Source organism: Gopherus evgoodei, chromosome 2 (genome assembly GCF_007399415.2).
Source record: "Gopherus evgoodei ecotype Sinaloan lineage chromosome 2, rGopEvg1_v1.p, whole genome shotgun sequence".
In the NCBI taxonomy this organism is placed as follows: Eukaryota; Metazoa; Chordata; order Testudines; family Testudinidae; genus Gopherus; species Gopherus evgoodei.
The window spans coordinates 148,035,533-148,054,993 of record NC_044323.1 but is presented as its reverse complement, the minus strand read 5'-3'; the positions used below and the strand labels follow the sequence as shown (position 1 = coordinate 148,054,993).

Genomic DNA, 19,461 nt, shown 5'->3' with positions numbered 1-19,461 from the left:
TTCCCTAGGAAGGTGGTGTAATTTCCTTCCTTAGAGGTTTTTAAGGTCAGGCTTGACAAAGCCCTGGCTGAGATGATTTAGTTGGGAATTGGTCCTGCTTTGAGCAGAGGGGTTGGACTAGATGACCTCCTGAGGTCCCTTCCAACCCTGATATTCTATGACTCTATGAGTGAACAGCCCATCTCTCCCATCTCCTTCCTCCAGATCCCTATGCCCACGTGTCCTTCCTGCACAGGAGTCAGCGCACGCAGACCTTGACTGCCACCCTGAGCCCCAGCTGGGACCAGACCCTCATCTTCGACCATATACTGATTTACGGAGACCCCCAGGCCACCCGGCAGGACCCGCCACTGGTGGTTTTGGAGCTGTTTGGCCGGGACATCATTGTAAGTGCGAGATCCCAGGGAAGGGGGTAAAGGAGGAGCAGGTGAAGAGGATCTGCAGCCCCATGACTCACATGATCTGATCATATCTCCTCATTATATTAGGACAAGGATGACTTCCTGGGGAGGAGCATGTGTTCCCCACTGGTATGTCTGGATCTCGGATCCCGACACCTCCCCCGCCTCCAGTGGTATCCAATCACAAAGCAGCAGAAGGAAGCGGGCAAGCTCTTAGCTGCCTTTGAGCTCCTATTGGATCCCAAGGTAAAAGGGGTGTGGTTTTTTTTGGACGGGGGAAGGTGTTTGCACAAGCTGAAGGGAGGGGTAACAAGCACTTTGGAGGACAGAACTAGAATTCAAAATAACCTTGACAAATTGGAGAGCTGGTCTGAAATCAACAAGACAAAATTCAGTAGAGACAAGGGCAAAATACTGCGCATAGAAAGGAAAACTCAAATGCACAAATACAAATGGGGAATAACTAGTTAGGTGGTAGTACCGGCTAGGTGAAAAGGATCTGGGGGTTATAGTAGATTAAGCCCATTACTTCTTGTCCTGCCTTCAGTGGACCTGGCGAACAATTGGTCACCGTCCTCTTTATTTACTGAAACCTGGTGGGATGATTCCCATGACTGGAATGTTAAAATCAATGGTTATAACCATTTAGGAAGGAGCAAGTGGGCAAAAGATGTATGTCAGAAATGGCATCATCTGCTTCTGAATTGCTGATTATTTGGAAGAGAACATTCTTGAATGCTTATGGATCAATGTTTTAATGGCTAAAGCACAAGATGAGGTATTAGTTGGTGTCTGCAACCAACCACCAAATCCCACAAATGAACAGGATAACTGCTTCCTTACGCACCTATCTACAATGTGTAGGGGAAAAACTATATTATCGTGGGGGACTTCAATCTGAATGGCACATGCTGAAGGTCTCACACTGCCAGAACTAGAACATCCTTGGAATTTCTAAACATTAGAGATGACAATTTCCTAACTCAAAAAGTGCTGCATCCAAGATCGAGAATTCTGTATTAGACCTGGTCTTGACAGGTGAAGAACTGATCACAGAACTAAATATTAATGGTAACTTATGATCATGATTTGATCACATTTATAATGTGCAAACAGAATGAATTCCAGACCAGTGAGATATATACTTGGTAATGTAAAATGGCCAAATTCACAAAACTGAAACAATTATTACCCAATCATCTGCAATTATTTCATCAGAAAAATGTTCATGGTAATTGGGAATTATTTAAGAATACATTACTAGATACCCAAAAAGGCACAATCCCACAATTGAAGAAGAAGGCCATACTGGTTTTAAAAAATGACCTGGTTTAGAGGGGAAATGAAGGCAGCTATACAAAATTAAATAAATAAATGGAAGAAAGGAGAAGTTGATAACAAGTTAATATAAATCAGAAGCTGTAAATTGTAGAAAATTGATAAGGGAAACAAAAGGGACAGAAGGAGACATCTATGACCAACAGAGTTAAGGACAATAAGAAGGAGCTTTTTAAGAATTTTAGGAACAAAAATTATCCTGACAATTGTATTGGTCCCTTACTAGATGGAAATGGTACAATCATCAATAATAATGCAGAAAAGGCAGAAGTGTTCAATAACTATTTCTATTCTCTATTTGGGAAAAAAACAGATGTAGCATCATCTTTTGAGAACACTCTGTCCATTCCACTAGTATCTCAGGAGGGTGTTAAACAGCAGCTGCTAAAATTAGACATTTTAAAATCAGCAAGTCCAGATAACTTTCTGTGACAGATCTCAGGGTACCCAGGAGTGTGAGTCACCTTGTGGGCCCCCGTCTTCAGTGAGAAGGAGTCTTGCTTTTGCTTCACTGGGTGTCATCTCACAATGCCACCAGCCTGTTAGCATTCTCCTCTGGGCTAAGCCAGGCCTTACAGGTTAATAATCCCAGACCCCAATACCCTGTGAAGCATTCTCCGGCTGTGCCTATTGCCCCATCCCCTGAACGCTCACAGAAATACCAGGGAAGGACCAGTGTACACACCAGCCTGTCTGATTCAGCTCAGACTCAGCACCTTGCTTAATATCATAGCACTGAGATATATTAATAGTGACAATAAGAATAAGTTTATCATCAAAGATTCAAGGTTAGAGTGGTAGTACGAATATTGGAGACAAAAGGTTACAAATAAAACTAAATCAGAACATGTCTTCTAGAGACTAAACTTAACTAACAAATTAACCACCTGTCTAAAGAAGTTCATCTCACCCCAAAGTGCTTTGCAGCTTTTCAGCCAAGGTTGGCTGAGATCCCAGTTTTACGAATGCAGACGCACTGCCCGTTTACTTCCCAGGTGAAGGGTAAGGAGTGTCTTCTTTGTCTTCTATTTATAATCCCCAAAATTCATTGCCTGTGCTCAGAGACAGGATAACCACCCCTGGTTTATTTTTCCATGCATGCTTCCCTGTTGACTTCATATGTAAGTGGGCTAGAGTACAGTGTGTTAGCATACAATGCTTCGTTTCCATCCCAGCAGAGAGACAGGTGAATAAACACCTCTTGTCTGACACAAAACCTGCTTTTTTCACCTCTGCCGGTGACTCGAACCTTGATACAGACTCTAAGAACATATCTTCAATCTATGTACATAACTCCTTATGGACATACATTTCACAGTGATATTAATGACCAATATGACACCAGCTTTCATTTGAGACCTCACAAGACATTCTGTGGTGAACCAGAATGTATATAACAGAATCAGGACATTCCTGTAACCCCCTTGCCTGTTGGCATTAAGGGGTTTTGGGGTCACATTTGCATCCAAAAGTTTTAAAAGAGTTGGCTGAGGAGCTCGCTTGACTGTTAATGTTGATTTTCAATAAGTCTTGGAATACCAGACATGTTTCAGGAGACTGGAAGAAAGCTAAAGTTGTGCCAATATTAAAAAAGGGTAAACAGGATGACCCAGGTAATTGTAGGCCTATCAGTCTGGCACCAATTCCAGGCAAGATAATGGAGCTGTTGATATGAGACTCGATTAATAAAGAATTAAAGGACTTAATGCCTTAATACCAATCAACATGGGTTTATGGAAAATAGATATTTGTCTAACTTGATATATTTTTCGATGAGATTATAAATTTGGTTGCTAAAGGTAATAGTGTTGATATAATAGACTTCTGTAAATCATTGACTTGGTACTGCATAACATTTTGATTAAAAAACTAGAACAATATAAAATTAACATGGCACTCAGTAAATTGATTAAAAACTGGCTAACTGATAGGTCTCGAAATGTAATTGTAAATGGGGAATCATCATTGACTTGGTGTATTTCTAGTGTGGTCCTGCAGGGATCAGTTCTTGGCCCTACGATATTTAACATTTTTTGAATGACCTGGAAGAAAATATAAAATCATCCCTGATAAAGTTTGCAGATGACACACAAACTGGGGGAGTAGTAAATCACAAAAAGGACAGGTCATTGATATAGAGCAACCTGGATCACTTGGTAAACTGGATGCAAACAAACAATATGTATTTTAATACAGCTAAATGTAAATGTAAACAGCTGGGAACGAAGAACATATGCCGCACTTACAGGCTGGGGGACTCTGTCCTGGGAAGCAGGGACTCTGAAAAAGATTTGAGGGTCACAGTGGATAATCTGTGGAACATGAGCTCCCAGTGTGATGCTGTGGCTGAAAGGGCTAATACGCTCCTTGGATGGATAAACGGAGAAATTTCAAGTAGGAGCAGAGAGGTTATTTTCCCTCTGTATTTGGCACTGGTGCATCCGCTGCTGGGATCCTGTGTCCAGTTCTGAAGCCCACAATTCGAGAAGGATGTTGATAAATTGGAGAGGGTGCAGAGAAGAGCCATGAAAATTATTAAAGGATTAGAAAACCTGCCTTATAGTGATAGACTCAAGGAGCTCAATCTTTTTAGCTTGTCTAAGAGAAGATGACTCAATTGCAGTCTAAAAGTACCTACATGGGGAACAAATGTGTAATAATTAGGCTCCTCATTCTAGCAGAGGAAGGTCTAAAACCATCCAATGGCTGGAAGCTGAAGCTAGACAAATTCAGACAGCAAAGAAGTGCAAGCTTCGACAGATGACTAGGGAGGAGTATAAAATATTGCTAGAGCATGCAGGGATGTAATCAGGAAGGCCAAACCAGAACTGGAGTTGCAGCTAGCAAGGGTTATGAAGGGTAACAAGAAGGGTTTCTACAGGTATGTTGGCAACAAGAAGGTGGTCAGGGAAAGTGTGGGACCCTTACTGAATGAGGGAGGCAACCTGGTGACAGATGATGTGGAAAAAGCTGAAATACTCAATGCTTTTTTTGCCTCGGTCTTCACAGACAAGGTCAGCTCCCAGACTGCTGCACTGGGCAGCAGAGTATAGGGAGGAGGTGAGCAGCCCTCAGTGGAGAAAGAACAGGTTAAGGACTATTTAGAAAAGCTGGACATGCCCAAATCCATGGGGCCGGATCTAATGCATATGAGGGTGCTGAAGGAGTTGGCTGATGTGATTGCATTATCCATTATCTTTGAAAACTAGTGGCAATCAGGGGAGGTCCCGGATGATTGGGAAAAGGCAAATATAGTGCCCATCTTTAAAAAAGGAAAGAAGGAGAATCCGGGGAACTACAGACTCACTTCAGTCCCTGGAAAAATCATGGAGCAGGTGCTCAAGGAATCCATTTTTAAGCACTTGGAGGAGAGGAAGGTGATCATGGATTCACCAAGGGCAAGTCATGCCTGACCAACCTGACTGCCTTCTATGATGAGATAACTGGCTCTGTGGATATGGGGAAAGTAGTGGATGTGATACACCTTGACTTCTTATACAGTCTCCCACAGTATTCTTGCCGACAAGTTAAAGAAGTGTGGATTGTCGGGCTCAACAGATAGTGATCAGTAAAAGCAGCAACGATAGTGATCAATGGCTTGATGTCTAGTTAGCAGCTGGTATCAAGTGGAGTGCCCCAGGGGTTGGTCTTGGGGCCAGTTTTGTTCAACATCTTCATTAATGATCTGGAGGATGGCATGGACTGCACCCTCAGCAAGTTTGCAGATGACACTAAACTGGGAGGAGTGGTAGATACGCTGGAGGGTAGGGATAGGATCCAGAGTGACCTAGACAAATTGGAAGATTGGGCCAAAAGAAATCTGATGAGGTTCAACAAGGACAAGCGCAGAGTACTGCACTTATGAAGGAAGAATCCCATGCACTGCTACAGGCTGGGGACCGAATGGCTAAGTGGCAGTTCTGCGGAAAACCTGGGGATTACAGTGGATGAGAAGCTGGATATGAGTCAACAGTGTGCCCCTGTTGCCAAGAAGGCTAATGGCATATTGGGCCGCATTAGTAGGAGTATTGCCAGCAGATTGAGGGATGTGATCATTCCCCTCTATTCGACATTGGTGAGGCCACATCTGGAGTAATGCATCCAGTTTTGGGCCCCCCACTACAGAAAGGATGTGGACAAATTGGAGGGAGTCCAGTGGAGGGCAACAAAAATGACCAGGGGGCTAGGGCACATGACTTATGAGGAGAAGATGAGGGAACTGGGCTTGTTTAGTCTGCAGAAGAGAAGAATGACAGGGGATTTGATAGCAGCCTTCAACTACCTGACGGGGGGTTCCAAAGAGGATGTAGCTTGGCTGTTCTCAGTGGTGGCAGATGACAGAACAAGAAGCAATGGTCTCATGTTGCAGTGCGGGAGGTTTAGACTGGATATTAGGAAACACTATTTCATTAGAAGGGTGGTGAAGCACTGAAATGGGATACTGTAAGTGTGTGGACTCACCTCTGTGGCACCTCCTGCTGGTCTCTCAGGGAATTAGCTCGATTTCCAGCCCAGAGCAACCTCTGCAGGCCAGTGATCCGCCTTACTGCTTGCTGTTGGCACCCGTGTCCCTCCCTGGACCTGGTGCCCGTTTACCTGAGGTGCAGCCCCCTGGCAGTAACCCCTTTCTCTCAGGGTCTCCCCCTCCCAGGGGAACCCCCATCCACTATCCCCACCTCGCCTCAATATACGGCTACTGCCAGACATTGTCTAGCCCCACACCCTGAGGCAGACTGCAGTATCAGCATTCTCATCACTGGCACGGGTGGGTTTGGACCTGCTGCCTTGGCCTACCCCTGGGCTGCCCTCTGCAACCCCCAGTACCTGTTAGCCTTGTGCTAGGCCGCAGTCTGGGGCTTTCCAGGCTGGAGCTCCCCAGCTCCTCAGCTTTTCCCCAGCCCTGCTCCACTCAGGTACCCTGTCTCTAGCTCCCTGCAGCCAGGCCCATCTCCCTTTACAGGCAGAAGGAGACTGTTTGGGCTCCTGGCTTACAGACTTCACCAGTCAGCCCAGCTTTTAGAGCTGCAGCTCTCTCCAGGCAGGAGCGGGTAACCACCCCACTACAGTTACCTAGGGAGATGGTGGAATCTCCATCCTTAGAGGTTTGTAAGGGCAGGCTTGACAAAGCCCTGGCTGGGATGATTTAGTTGGGGATTGGTCCTGCTTTGAGCAGGGGGTTGGACTAGATACCTCCTGAGGTCCTTCCAAGCCTAATCTTCTATGATTCTACAAAATAAGGTGTACATTTAACAACGAGAGTAATTAGCCATTGGAACAAATTATCGAGGGTTGTGGTAGATTCTCCATCACTGACCATTTTAAAATCAAGAGTGGATGTTTGCTATCAGATCTGCTCTAGGAATGACTGTGGCGCAGGTCTCTGGCCTGTGCGAAACAGGAGTTCAGACTAGATGATCACAATGGTACCTTCTGGCCTTGGAATCCATGAATCTTTCTAACAGCTCTTAACAAGTTTGAAGACTGTTATCAGGTCCCCCCTCAGTCTGCTTTTCTCAGTGCTAAACGTGCCCATTTTCTTTAACCTTTCCTTCTAGATCAGGTTTTCTAAATCTTGTATCATTTTTGTTGCTCTCCTCTGAATGCTCTCCAATTTGTCCACATCTTTCCTTAAGTGTGGCACCCAGTCCTCCAGATCTGATAACAGCCTTTAAATATTTAAAAATTGTTATAAGGAAGATGGTGACTGTCTTCCATTAGAGAGACAAGGTGGGGAGGAATAACTTTTATTGGACCAACTTCTGTTGGCGAGAGAGCCAAGCTGTTGGCCGCACAGACCTCATCCCTGGATGTGGGAAAGGCACCCCGAGTGTCCCAGCCAAACACTGGATTGAAAGATAGCTCAGCGTAAGCAGTTAGCACACGTTGGAATGGACCATTCAAGGTGAAGTGGCCTAACACCCCTGAAGCCACAGGACAAATAGAGGGATCAATGGGTTACAGGTTGTTGTAATAAACTATAAATCCAGTGTCTTTATTAAGACTTAATAAAATGCTGGATTAATGGTTTATTGGAGGTTACACTAGATGACCCTTGAGGTCCTTTCTAACTCTACAATTCTGTAACCCACTTACCCCCTTTTTGTCCTGTGACTACAGGGATCCCTTAGAATATGTGCTATTTATGCTAAACTATCTGTTCAATCTTGTCTTTAGCTGTGACACTCGGGGAACCTTTCCCAGTGCTGAAGCTCTGGGCTTGAAAGCTTCTCTCTTATCAACAGGAATGGGTACAATACAAGATATGACCTCACCCACCTTGTCTCTCTAATATCCTGGGACCGACACAGCTGCAACAACACTGTATACAGCTGTTTTACACGGCCATCGAGGGTAGGACAAGAAGGAATTGGCTTAGTTTGCAGCAAGCGAGATTTACGTTAGATATTAGGGAAAACGTTCTAACTCTAAGGGGAGTGGAGCTCTGGACCAGGCTTCCAAGGGAGGTTGTGGAATCCCCGTCACTGGTGGTTTTGAAGGGTTTAGTGGGTCCTGCCCCAGTGCAGGGGACGGATGAGATGCCCCGGGACTGGCAGACATCACATCACTCATCCTGATGGAGAATCTCAGGAGAGTTCCAACCGAACAGGTGTCTCCAACACAAAAGCTAAGCTCTACCTCAGTCTCCTTGCTGGCATTCCCAGGAACGGTGAGCAACAGAGACTGAGTCCCCTGGCCCATGTAGCAGGGTCTCCGAGGGCTGGAGGGGTCACTTTAGCATGGGGCACGATGTGGAAGCCAGAGGAATTGCCCTTGGCTGCCAGTCCTGGTCCTTCCCCAGCACAAAAGTCCTCTGTCCATTTTGTACAAAGAAAGAGCCTTAGTGCAGCCAAGCCAGAGCATCACACAACAGCCTTGTCCTTCCTCTCCCAGGATGGTGCCCCAGGCTGCCTTCCCGCCCCCTCCTGGAAGAACGGGATCTACGTCATCCCTAGCGGCATCCGGCCCACGCTGAGACTGATGGCCATTGAGGTGAGGGTGACAGCCAGGGCCCCTCTGCTCACGCGGCCTCCAGGGCAGAAGCAGCTTGTTTGGTGGGAGGAGGAAACAAGCATCTGCTGCGGAGGGCACCATGCAACACCTGTTACTGCCACAAAGCCTGCCAAGCCATTGGGTGTCAGCCACTATCTACCCCACAGGAGGGCCTAGCCAGCAGGGACTGGGGGATAGCGGGGATGGAACTGGGAGGCATCCTGCATGGGGACTGCTGCAGGCAGCGCTAAGAAGATCAGACCAGCATGATGGGCTGAGGTCGATGGCCCCCAATGACCTGCAGTTGCTTCCCCTCCTGAGGGGACAGGCTGCTGCTCCTCATCAGCATGGGGATGGAAGCACCTAGGAAGTCCCGCCCTGCTCATCGCCTGGGGGCCGGGGCAAGGTTGCCCCTCTAGTTTAGTCACCGTGTCATTTCCCTCCAGACCCTGCTTCTCCCTTTGGTTAACCCCAGCCCCTCACTCCTGACTGTAACTCTCCTGTCACCCAGAACCATCCCTTCCACCTGGCACCAACACAGGCTGAAGCATTGCCCTTTTCCCACCCACCACCTTGACTGGCCAGGCAGGACGTCGGTGGGAGTTTGTGCTGGGGAGCCACTGTCGTCAGCCCCTCCATCACCCTCTGGGCTCCAGAGCAGTTCAGCCCCTCCATCGCCTTCTGGGCCCCAGAGCAGTCCAGCCCATTCAGCTCCCTGCTAGGTGTCCAATAGACTCAGGGGCTGGCCAGGGCTCTTGGCTGGTGAGTGTTTCTGGCCCGGCTGGCTTCTAAGCTCTGTTCTGATTCTGAAACAGAGCCACATCGGCAGCTTCACTCCGGTGTCTTTGTCAGTGGGACTGGTGCTGAAGCAGCCCAGCCTACCCCTCCTTCGTGACGTCCATCCATGGTACAACCAAACCATTCACCTCTTCCTCCCCTCCAGATCCTGGCCTGGGGCCTGCGAGGCCTGCAGAGCTACAACCTGCTGAGCGTCATGTCGCCGAGCCTGGTGGTGGAGTGTGGAGGAGAGGCCATCCAGACAGCTCCCATCAGAGACCTCCTTGAGAACCCCAACTTCCCAATCAATGTCTTCCTCATGAGAGTGGTGAGCAGGGCAGGAGCATGGGGCAGGGCAGTTCCACCCACTGCTTCTCAGCCACTTCCCTTCCTGCCTGCCTACGTGCCTGGGTTAGGAGTCAGAGATGGTTGGAGAGTTCCAGGGACCACTTGATCCCACCGACCCACATCACCTCTAGCCTTATGGCCAGCGTTGTCTGTCTGTCCATACAGGGCTCCATGGCTGAGTGTCCAGGTGCTGGCCCAGTTGCCTGCTCCTTCTGTTGCCTCCCCATGGAGCTCATGGACCTGCTTGCCACCCCACAGCACCTGCCCATGGAAGAAGATTTAATGCCCCCCATCGAGCTGAAGGTCGTGGACAACCGGGAGTTTGGGTATAAGCCAGTGGTGGGCCAGGCCAGCGTGAGATCCCTGCGCCAGTACATGTGCGAGCCGTCTGCAGAGGGGCACCATCCCAGCCTGCCACCCCCAGGTACAGGCCAACCAATGAATCCCACTCGCCATCCCCCACATCCAGCCCAGTTCCCAGGACCTCTGGGGAACACTGTCTTTCTCCCATTGCTGGCAGGGACCTCGGGATCTGTCACTGCCAGACTCTCTCCTCTGGAACTATTTGGCCAAACCCCACGTTTCACTGGAGCCAGCCGTCTGGCACCATTGGCTCTGCCGAGCCAGGCTCCAGTGTGGTGTCTGTGTGCTCTAACACAGAAATGCTGCAGCCCCCCAGCCCCCATCGCCCCACAGAATCTTTTCCCGCTGGGGTGCCAGGACTGCACATCCCCCAACATTAAAACTAAAGGAAGATGTATTCCTAGGGAGGACATAGCTGGGATCCGCAGTCCTCTGCTATTCCAGTCGTGGAGGGCCCATCCACCGCCCCACAGCTCTGCCAGTGGCCTCACTCCCAAGCCCCAGCCTCCTGCTAGCCCAGCTCTGAGCTCCCCGCACACAGCGGTGCCAATGCCAATCAGTCCTTGCCTTGAACAGCCTGCCTGTGAGAAAGCTTGGCTTCCCATGAGCCGTGCCTGTCAGGTGCTAAATGCTGGGTTACTTTTGCAATGTAAAGAAATGCTGTCAAGGACCTGGGTTCTGAATAACCACACTGACCCCTCACGGGAGTCCAGTTTGACTCCTGACCTCCAGCGGTGGCAAAGTTACGCAGTAACCAGTGGCTGAGTCTAGTCCTCATAGTAAGCGTAAGGAATCCTAGTTTCTGTTCCTCGTTTGTGGCATTAAAGGGCTAATTCCTAGACGTTCAGGCTGGATGGGCCCAGTGTGGTTATGCAGCCAGTTCGGCCTACCCAGGTCAGAGAGCCTCCCCCAGCCATTCGCGCTTTCGGGGCTGAGAGGGAACCTGGGGTTATTTCAATGTTGCCATTAATTTCATGTCTCTTTTCTCCCCCTCCCTTCCCTGCCCTGCGCAGTGGCTCCGAAGGGGAAGTTCGCGAAGGTGAGTGCTACTCTCCAGCAGCCCAGAGCCACCTGCTTGCTGGGTCCCCTCTCTGCAGCACTCACGTCCTGCTCCCTGGTGCCATGGGTATTCCTGCTCCAGCACCACTGACCTCAGTGCAGACACAGCGCGGGGTAACCCGGGCCTCAGCTCTGCTTTAACCCTTTGAGTTCCCCTCACTGCAGTTCTAGCAGGAAGCCCCGTGCTGCATCCCATGATGTCACATCTGCACCTCACTCCAAGGTGCATTCGCTTTGTGCTCACATAGCCAGCCTTTAACTTGTCTGAGGGGCTCTCCCTAAAGGGCCCTATGAGACAGTATCATCTAGGGATTAGAGCAGGGGGACAGAGGCCAGGAGATCTGGGATCTATACCCAGCTCTGCCACAGACTTGATGTCCAACTTTGGACCAGTGCCGGCCATGCTCTGTGCCTCAGTTTCCCCACCTGTAAAACTACGATACTACTGACCTACCTCACAGGTGGGGGAAGTTTGTGAGACTTCATGACTTAACGCTTGTCAAGCACTGTGAGCTGCTTGGACAGAAGGAAGGGTTGTCTGGGTATAGGTTTGACAGAATCGATTGTAATTGAATTGTGAAATTCCAAAAATTAAAGCTTCATAGCCAATAAAACACAAATTGTCAACATCTCCAGTCAAAATACACCACGTCAATCCTGAAATCAAACTCAACACGGTCCCAAGCAGCGTTTCCCTTACTTTGCCTAGCTGCACATTTCGATTACTGTCCGTGGAAAAAAAATTTCGTCAGTTTGCGTGTGTACAGTGGAAAAGGCGTTTACTGACATTTACCAATAAAAATCCAACCCATGTATGTTAGAGGGGAGGGAGGCTCGGATCAAGGTCAGGTATTTCGCTGATCAAATCAGCAAATTTCACCTGGACTTCAGATGACAGCTGGAAGGGGATGGTCTCCAGACAGCCTGTAGCCAGAGCAGCTGCTCAGATGCCCCTCCTCCAGGAAGCTGAAAAGGCAGCCAGCACCAGGACACTCCTGCTCATCCATGCTGGCTCCCTCAGCCATGTGGGCCCCCGCTGCAGTGACCTATCTACAGAGTTCTCCTCTACAATAACACCTGGCTGTTCTTATGAGCATTGCTCAGCCTGGATCATTAACACAAGTGCTGGTAAAGTCCTGCCAAAGCTAGCAATCAAAATGCCAGCTGCAAGAAAAGGTACCCTATACCCACACTCCTTTCTTGGGTTACCACTCCCCACAAGGGCCCTGCAGACCCTCCAGCTGGCCTGGCCAGTCCTCCACTTACTAGTGAGATGTGAGATGGCTCCTAGAATGTCTCCGAAGCCCTCCACGGGACTCTGGGGGTCATGTCCTGAGCCATGAGGAGCCCAGCAGAGAGGCAGCATGTGGTGGGCCAGGCAGGAGCTGATCAGGTATGTGACGGGTCCCCCCGGGTGCAACCGGGAACTGGGGTACCACTAAGCCGTCTGTCTGTCCAGCCTGGGCTCCCTCTTGCATTGTGCTGCAGGGACAAGTGCAGACCGTTCCGGATCCTACACTCCCACCAGCATTCACACGGGCAGGAACACATCCAGCTGCTATTACATGCGGGCTTTGGCCAGCCCCTGCATGAACCGTCAGTAGAGAGCAACCCCGCCACCGCCCCCCAGCTCCCCAGCCTAGGACCCCAGAGCTGTATCGTTCTGCCCTGTTCACATTATGGCCAATATATGGGTTTAATACCCAGTCCGCCGCTCCCTCAATGTGAAGAGAACAATGCACACTTGTGTTAACCAAGCTGAGATTTTCCCCAAAGCACACTGGCTTAGATTAAAACAGAAAACAAGTTTATTAGCTACTAAAAGATATATTTTAAGTCATTAGACGTGATAGCAAACAGATCAAAGTAGATTACCATAAGAACTAAAACAAAAACACAAACTGAGTTTAACATACGAGATAGATTGGATATGAGTTAGCAGTTTCTCACCCTGAGTGATGGTACAAGCAGGCTGGCAGATTCTTAAGGCACAAGCTGTATTTGCTTTGCATCTTGAGTTCCCCAGGTTTTCATACACGGGCTAAAAATCCCTTAACAAGATAGAATCGTAGGACTGAAAGGGACCTGGAGTGATCTTCTAGTTCAGTCCCCTGCACTCAAGTCAGGACTAAGTATTATCCAGACCAGCCCTGACAGGTGTTTGTCCAACCTGCTCTTAAAAATCTTCAATGATGGAGATTCCATAACCTCCCGGGGCAATTTATTCCAGTACTTAACCACCTGGACAGTTTGGAACTTTTTCCTAATGTCCAACCTAAACCTCCCTTGCTGCAATTTAAGCCCATTGCTTCTTGTCCTGTCCTCAGAGGTTAAGGACAATTTTTCTCCCTCCTCCTTGTAACAACAACCTTTTATGTAACTGAAAACTGTTATCATGTCACCTCTCCGTCTTCTCTGCTTCAGACTAAACAAACCCAATTTATTCAATCTTCCCTCATAGCTCATGTTTTCTAGACCTTTCATCATTTTTGTTGATGTTTGGACTCTCTCCAATTTGTCCACTTTTTTCCTGAAATGTGGCACCCAGACTGGACACGCTATCCAGCTGAGGCCTAATCAGCACAAAGTGGAGCAGAAGAAGGACTTCTCGTGTCTGGCTTACAGCACTCCTGCTAATCCAACCCAGAATGATGTTCGTTTTTTTGGAACCTGTGTGGCACTTTTGATTCATATTTAGCTTGTGATGCACTCTGACCCCCAGATCCCTTTCCGCGGTGCTCCCTCCTAGGCATCCAACGAAGTGGGCATTCACCCACGAAAGCTCATGCTCCAAAACGTCTGTTAGTCTATAAGATGCCACAGGCCTCTTTGCTCCTTCCTAGGCAGTCATTGTGCCTGGGTCCAGCACTTCCCCCAGTTCAGTATTTGTTCCTCAGGTGTTTCCAGGAGTTCTCTTGTGTGGGGAGTGAAGAAGAACAGATGATGTCACTCCCTGCCTTATATAGCTTTAGCATACGGCAGGAACCCTTTGTTTTAAACTTGGTTCCCAGACTAGTTTGTGGAAAAATACAAAGACCACAAAATGGAGCCCAGAGTCATGTGGTCTGGTCATATGCCTTTGCATACTTTGCTGAGTCACAGCAGCCATTGCTTACAGGCTGTCTGGAACGTTTCCAGGAAGGTTAAGTTCTTCCGGGGCCCATTGTCTTTGCTGGTGAGCCATCAGCACTGTCTGGCTTCTTCATTGTTGTGCGTGAAAGGCTAGTTGTGGGTGTCACCCAGAGTCAGCACATTGAAATACAGATGCACAGTCAATATTCATACCTTCAGATACAAAAATGATCCATGCATACAAATAGAATAATCATATTCGGCAAATCGTAACTTTTCCAGTGACATCTCACATGACCCATCTTGTACAAAATGCACCATAATTATGCCATAATCATATCATAATAACATCACTGTGAGGAATATGGGGTGCAGTGTCACAAGGTGTATTAAACTTCTTGGGCATGACACATTTGTCTCCCCTCATCTTTGCAGATGCTGAGCAGGATGGCTGCAGAGTCGTGGCTTCGAACAACACCAAGAGCAGAGAAGGTGGGTTTCACAGAGGGGTCAGGAAGGAACTTGGAGCAGCAGCCCCCGTGCCCAGTAGGATAGCAGCAGGGGCGGCTGTATGTTTTTTGCTGCCCCAGGCACGGCAGGTAGGCAGTGTTCGGCGGCGTGCCTGTGAGTGGTCTGCTAGTCACGTGGATTGGGCAGCATGCCTGCGGGAGGTCCACTGGTGCCGCACCATCGATGTTCCCACCACCAAATTGCCGCCGAAGCCGCGGGACCGGCGGACCACCCACAGGTGCGCCGCCAAAAGCCAGCTGCCTGCCGCACTCACGGCAACCAGCAGACCACCCCTCACGGCTTGCCACCCCAGGCAAGCACTTGCTGCGCTGGTGCCTGGAGCCACCCCTGGATAGCAGCTCTCAGCAGCAGTGTGACAGAGACACCTGCATTTCCCACTGGTTAGCAAGGCTCATGCTACTCTTCCTTCCATTCTTCCCCAGGAGGAGGAGGAGTGTGTCGACTGGTGGAGCAAGTTCTATGCTGCCACGGGGGATCTGGCAAAGAGCAGAGACTACCTGCAGACAGGGCTGGACAGCCTGAAGGTGTGCGCCTGGCTGGTGGTCGCACATGGTCGAACCTGGACCGGGGGTTGCAGAGAGGTGTCTCCCCTCTGTTCTGTGGATGATGACTGCCCTGACCTAGGTGGAATCTGCCTTCTGCAGGCCAGAGGGTTCCCAACAGCCAGCCAGGCTGGCCCTGTCTGGCTCTCAGACAGATTGGCAGTGGAGGACAGTCCAGGCTCCTGCTGCTGGAGAAATCTGCCTTTGGGGGATCCACCCTGAGGGCACATCCTGTTCCTCCCTTGGCTCAGTACCAGCCCTCGCTGACCGTACAGCACAGACTCTGCACGACCAAGCTGTTCGTGTCCAAAGCCTGAGCCTGTGGTTCCTTGGCAGGTCTATAACTGTGAGCTGGAGGCTGTGCCGGAGTTCCAGGGCCTGCAGGATTTCTGCCAGACCTTCAGGCTGTACCGCGGGTTGGTGCAGGAGAAGGCCAGCGAAGACCCCCTGGTGGTTGGGGAATTCAAGGTGAGAACCAGGTGTTTGGCCTTTTATGGGTTTCATTGCGAAGCTCCCAGGGTGTATCAACAAGGTCCTAGGCCCAGCAGCTCCCCCTCAGCAGCCCAGTGTCTCTGCGTCCAGCCATCAGAGGAGCTGGACACGGGGGAGCAAAGGGGCTGGTCAGCTGAGGTCTAGTGACAAATACTCAGCCTTCACCCAGTGCTGTGTGTGCCATTTACAGAATACAATGCTCCCAGACCCCGTTGTGGCATTGCACCCCCATATTCTTCACAGAGAGATTGTTATGATAGGCTTATGGCATAACAGTGATTTTATACAAAATAAATCCTGTGAGAGATCATTGGAAAGGTGGTGATTTACTGAATACGATTATCCTATTTGTGTGCATCTATCATTGCTGTATCTGAAGTTAGGAATATTGTCTGGGCATCTATTACAAGTGTGTTTACACCTGGGGAACGCCCACCAGACAGAATGCAATGAGTCTAGATGGCTGGCTGTGAGGAAGAGCCATTAGGGAGAACAGTAGGTCTTAGAAGATGCTAATCTCCCACTGGGGTGGCTTCCTGAGGAACAACCAGCCTCTGCCTCATGGTTGCTATGGCACTACAGAGACATGTGGCCAAGTCACCTGGCACTGGAATCCATCTTGGAACCCCAGTGTTTTTCCACTGTCTGGCATGGGAACAAAGGTTCCCGCCATTTGCAAAAGCTATTTCTGGCAGGGAAGTGACATTATCTTGGTTCCTTCTTCACTACCCCTCCCCCCTGTGGAAGAAGGCTGCTGGAAACACCTGAGAAATAAAGAGACAGGGGGCGGGGGAGGGGGGAGACTGAGCCCAGGCCAGAGGGTGTCTGGCCTGTGAAAGGAATATCTGGAGTTTTAAGCTGCAAGCAAGTCTCTGCAATCTGCCTAAAACAACATTTAGGGTGAGAATGTGCTGCGTATAACCAGTTTCTATAGTATATTAAGCTTAGATTGTGTGTTGGCTTTATTTGCTAGGTAATCTGCTTTGATCTGTTTGCTGTCCCTTAGAATCACTTACAATCTCTCTTTTGTAGTTATACGTTTGATTTTGTTTTGTCGAAAGCCCAGTGTGTGGAATTTCTAACGGGGGGGTAAAGAGTTGTTGCATCTTTCTCTCCACATTGAGGGAGGGGGTGAATTTCATGAGCTTACGCTGTACAGTTCTCTGTGCAGCATCTAAAACGGTACAATTTGGGGTTTGCCCTCCAGAGGGAGGTAGGCACTTGAGTACTGGGCAGTTCCTTAGCTGAGCTGTGTGTGAAGCTGCAGTTGGGTATATATGTACTGGAGGGGGCTTGAGGGCTTGTCTCAACAGTACAGTGTGAAAGGAAGCCTGGGCTGGTGGGTCAGGCAGGCTCAGTGGTATGCCAGTTCCAAGTGGCACCCCAGGGGAAACTTGCCACACCTGCCACCCAGGGCCAGGCATGCCAGCTGGAACCGTGACTCTCCCCCATCGACCCTGGTCTCTGAGCACAGCCACTGGCACCGTACCCAGCCCCTGTCTTCTCTGGTCTCTGAGCACAACAGTATGAGTAGCGCTGTTTCCAACAGGGAATGGGCCCCAGATGCATGGGGGTCAAGACTCCGTCAATCCAGTATCTGAGCAGCTAGAAGTCATGTGGATTGGTTTGTTTGCAGGGACTCTTCCAGATCTACCCACTGCCAGAGGACCCCAGCTCCCCACCACCGCCGCGCCAGTTCCAGGAGCTGCCCGAAAGCCAACCCCAGAAGTGTCTGGTCCGGGTTTACATCGTCCGAGCCTTTAACCTCCCGCCAAAGGATAGGAATGGCCTGGTAATTGCCCAATTCTTACCCGCTTTGCACACTGCTTCTCCCCCACCCAGCACCCCTTCCCTGTGGCACCGGGACAAATCTCCTTAGGCTGGTGCACTGCCCTGGAAGAGTATCGACAGTGCCCTAATAAAGCCGCGTCCGAGATTTTCAGATCCGGGGTCACTACAGTGCTAACAGTAGCTGCAGTGATGCTGGAACTAAGGGTGCTGGGGGTGCAGAAGCACCCCGTGGCTTGAAGTAGTAATAACAGCCAAACACATGGTTTCCACTTTCAGCACCCCCTGAGTGGCCATGTAGACCTGCCAGCCTGGGCTCTGATATCTGACAAGGCAAAGGGTCTCAGTGCCGTAGCGCGAGCCTGTAGACCCAGGCCCTGAAACCTGCTGCAGCGGGGCGTTTTGCCGTGTGGATGTACCCTAAGGAACCTGACAATCCAGAGCCCTGCACCTGGAGGCACTTGGCAGGTTCCAGGGGGTTAATTACTATCCAAATAGTCCAGCTCTGACTGATGCCATGGGCGCAGCCAGGTGTGTGTGCCAGCCTGCCCTGTTCCAGGCCCTGTTGGGGAGAGATCAGCTTGTGCCCCTCAAGCTTCATTCCAGTGCCCAGGCCCAGCTGACACAGCCTGGGAGCCCCTTTCCCGCTCCGCTTCCACCCCCCAATTCCTGCATGTGACAAGAACAGGGCAAGGCACTAAGGGGATGTTTATTAACTGCCCCTTCCTGGCTGTATCCCCTGCAGTGCGACCCCTATGTGCAGGTCACCCTGGGCAAGAAGAAACTGGGGGACAGAGACCAGTATCTGCCCAACACCCTGGAACCTGTCTTCGGCAGGTAAGTCCAGCCTGCAGCTCTCCAGAGCCCCAGGGCAGCTCAGGGTCTGAACCCTGCCCAGCCCTCCCGAGCTCTCCCCGTCACCGAGCAGCCTGGATGGAACAGGTCAGAACAAAGGGAGCATTGCCTGATAGTGGGCCCGAGTGCATTGAGCCAAGCTCTGAGACTCGCTGCCGCTGGGGGGGTTCACGGTGTAGACGTACAATGTGAGCTCAGCTCTTCCCCCAGCCATCTGCCACCTGTCTCCTGTGTCCTCCAGCTGGGCTTTGCTTCTCTGCAGAGAGGGAGGAATCTCCTTCCTCATGGCAGTGCTCAGTCGGAGTGAATGTCCAGGCCTCCTCTTCCATTCACAGGTGCGGGCCCCAGGCTCTGGGCTCTAACCAGTGCAGAGCTGGACAAAGCCCAGAGGGAAACTGAGGGCACATCAGCCTATTGCCAACAGTCCCATGTTCGGCATGGAGCTTGGTCCTGCTGTGCCGTGTGTGTTTCCCTTGTGTACAGAGCGGGCAAAGATGGGATGGCTGGGCCCATGCCAGGTCCGGCCTGGAGCTGCAGAGCAGTAAAGCCCCAAGACCATCTCCTGCCAGGGACTCGCTGTGCTGTGTGAGCTTTCCCTGGGCTCTGGGTCTCCCCAGCCCCTCAGGGCTCTGGCCAGGGTAGATGGAAGGGCTGGAGGGAAGGCAGAGCTGAGGCCAAGAGCCCTCAGGCCGCAGAGCGAGCTGCCTTCCCTTTCTTTGCCCTGCCCGCCAGGGTGTTCGAGCTCCCATGCACCCTCCCGCTGGAGAAGGACTTGCAGATCTCGCTCTTTGACTACGACCTCATCCTCCCTGACCAGAAGATAGGGGCCACCAGCATCGACCTGGAGAACCGGCTCCTGTCCCGCTTCCGGGCCAGCTGTGGGCTGCCCCAGTCCTACTGCATGT

General features: G+C 50.4%; 1 protein-coding gene across 1 annotated transcript in view; it reads left to right on the top strand.

The window, feature by feature from the left end:
• FER1L5 (fer-1 like family member 5) overlaps window positions 1-19,461 on the top strand; it is a 94,196-nt gene that overhangs the window by 58,919 nt on the left and 15,816 nt on the right. The window contains exons 29-40 of the mRNA XM_030549417.1: window positions 205-386; window positions 489-647; window positions 8,631-8,729; window positions 9,673-9,834; window positions 10,113-10,278; window positions 11,231-11,256; window positions 14,784-14,840; window positions 15,302-15,403; window positions 15,758-15,889; window positions 17,550-17,705; window positions 18,447-18,538; window positions 19,289-19,459. Coding sequence (XP_030405277.1) covers window positions 205-386; window positions 489-647; window positions 8,631-8,729; window positions 9,673-9,834; window positions 10,113-10,278; window positions 11,231-11,256; window positions 14,784-14,840; window positions 15,302-15,403; window positions 15,758-15,889; window positions 17,550-17,705; window positions 18,447-18,538; window positions 19,289-19,459 — 1,504 coding nt within the window. The remainder of the gene's footprint in view (window positions 1-204; window positions 387-488; window positions 648-8,630; window positions 8,730-9,672; window positions 9,835-10,112; window positions 10,279-11,230; window positions 11,257-14,783; window positions 14,841-15,301; window positions 15,404-15,757; window positions 15,890-17,549; window positions 17,706-18,446; window positions 18,539-19,288; window positions 19,460-19,461) is intronic.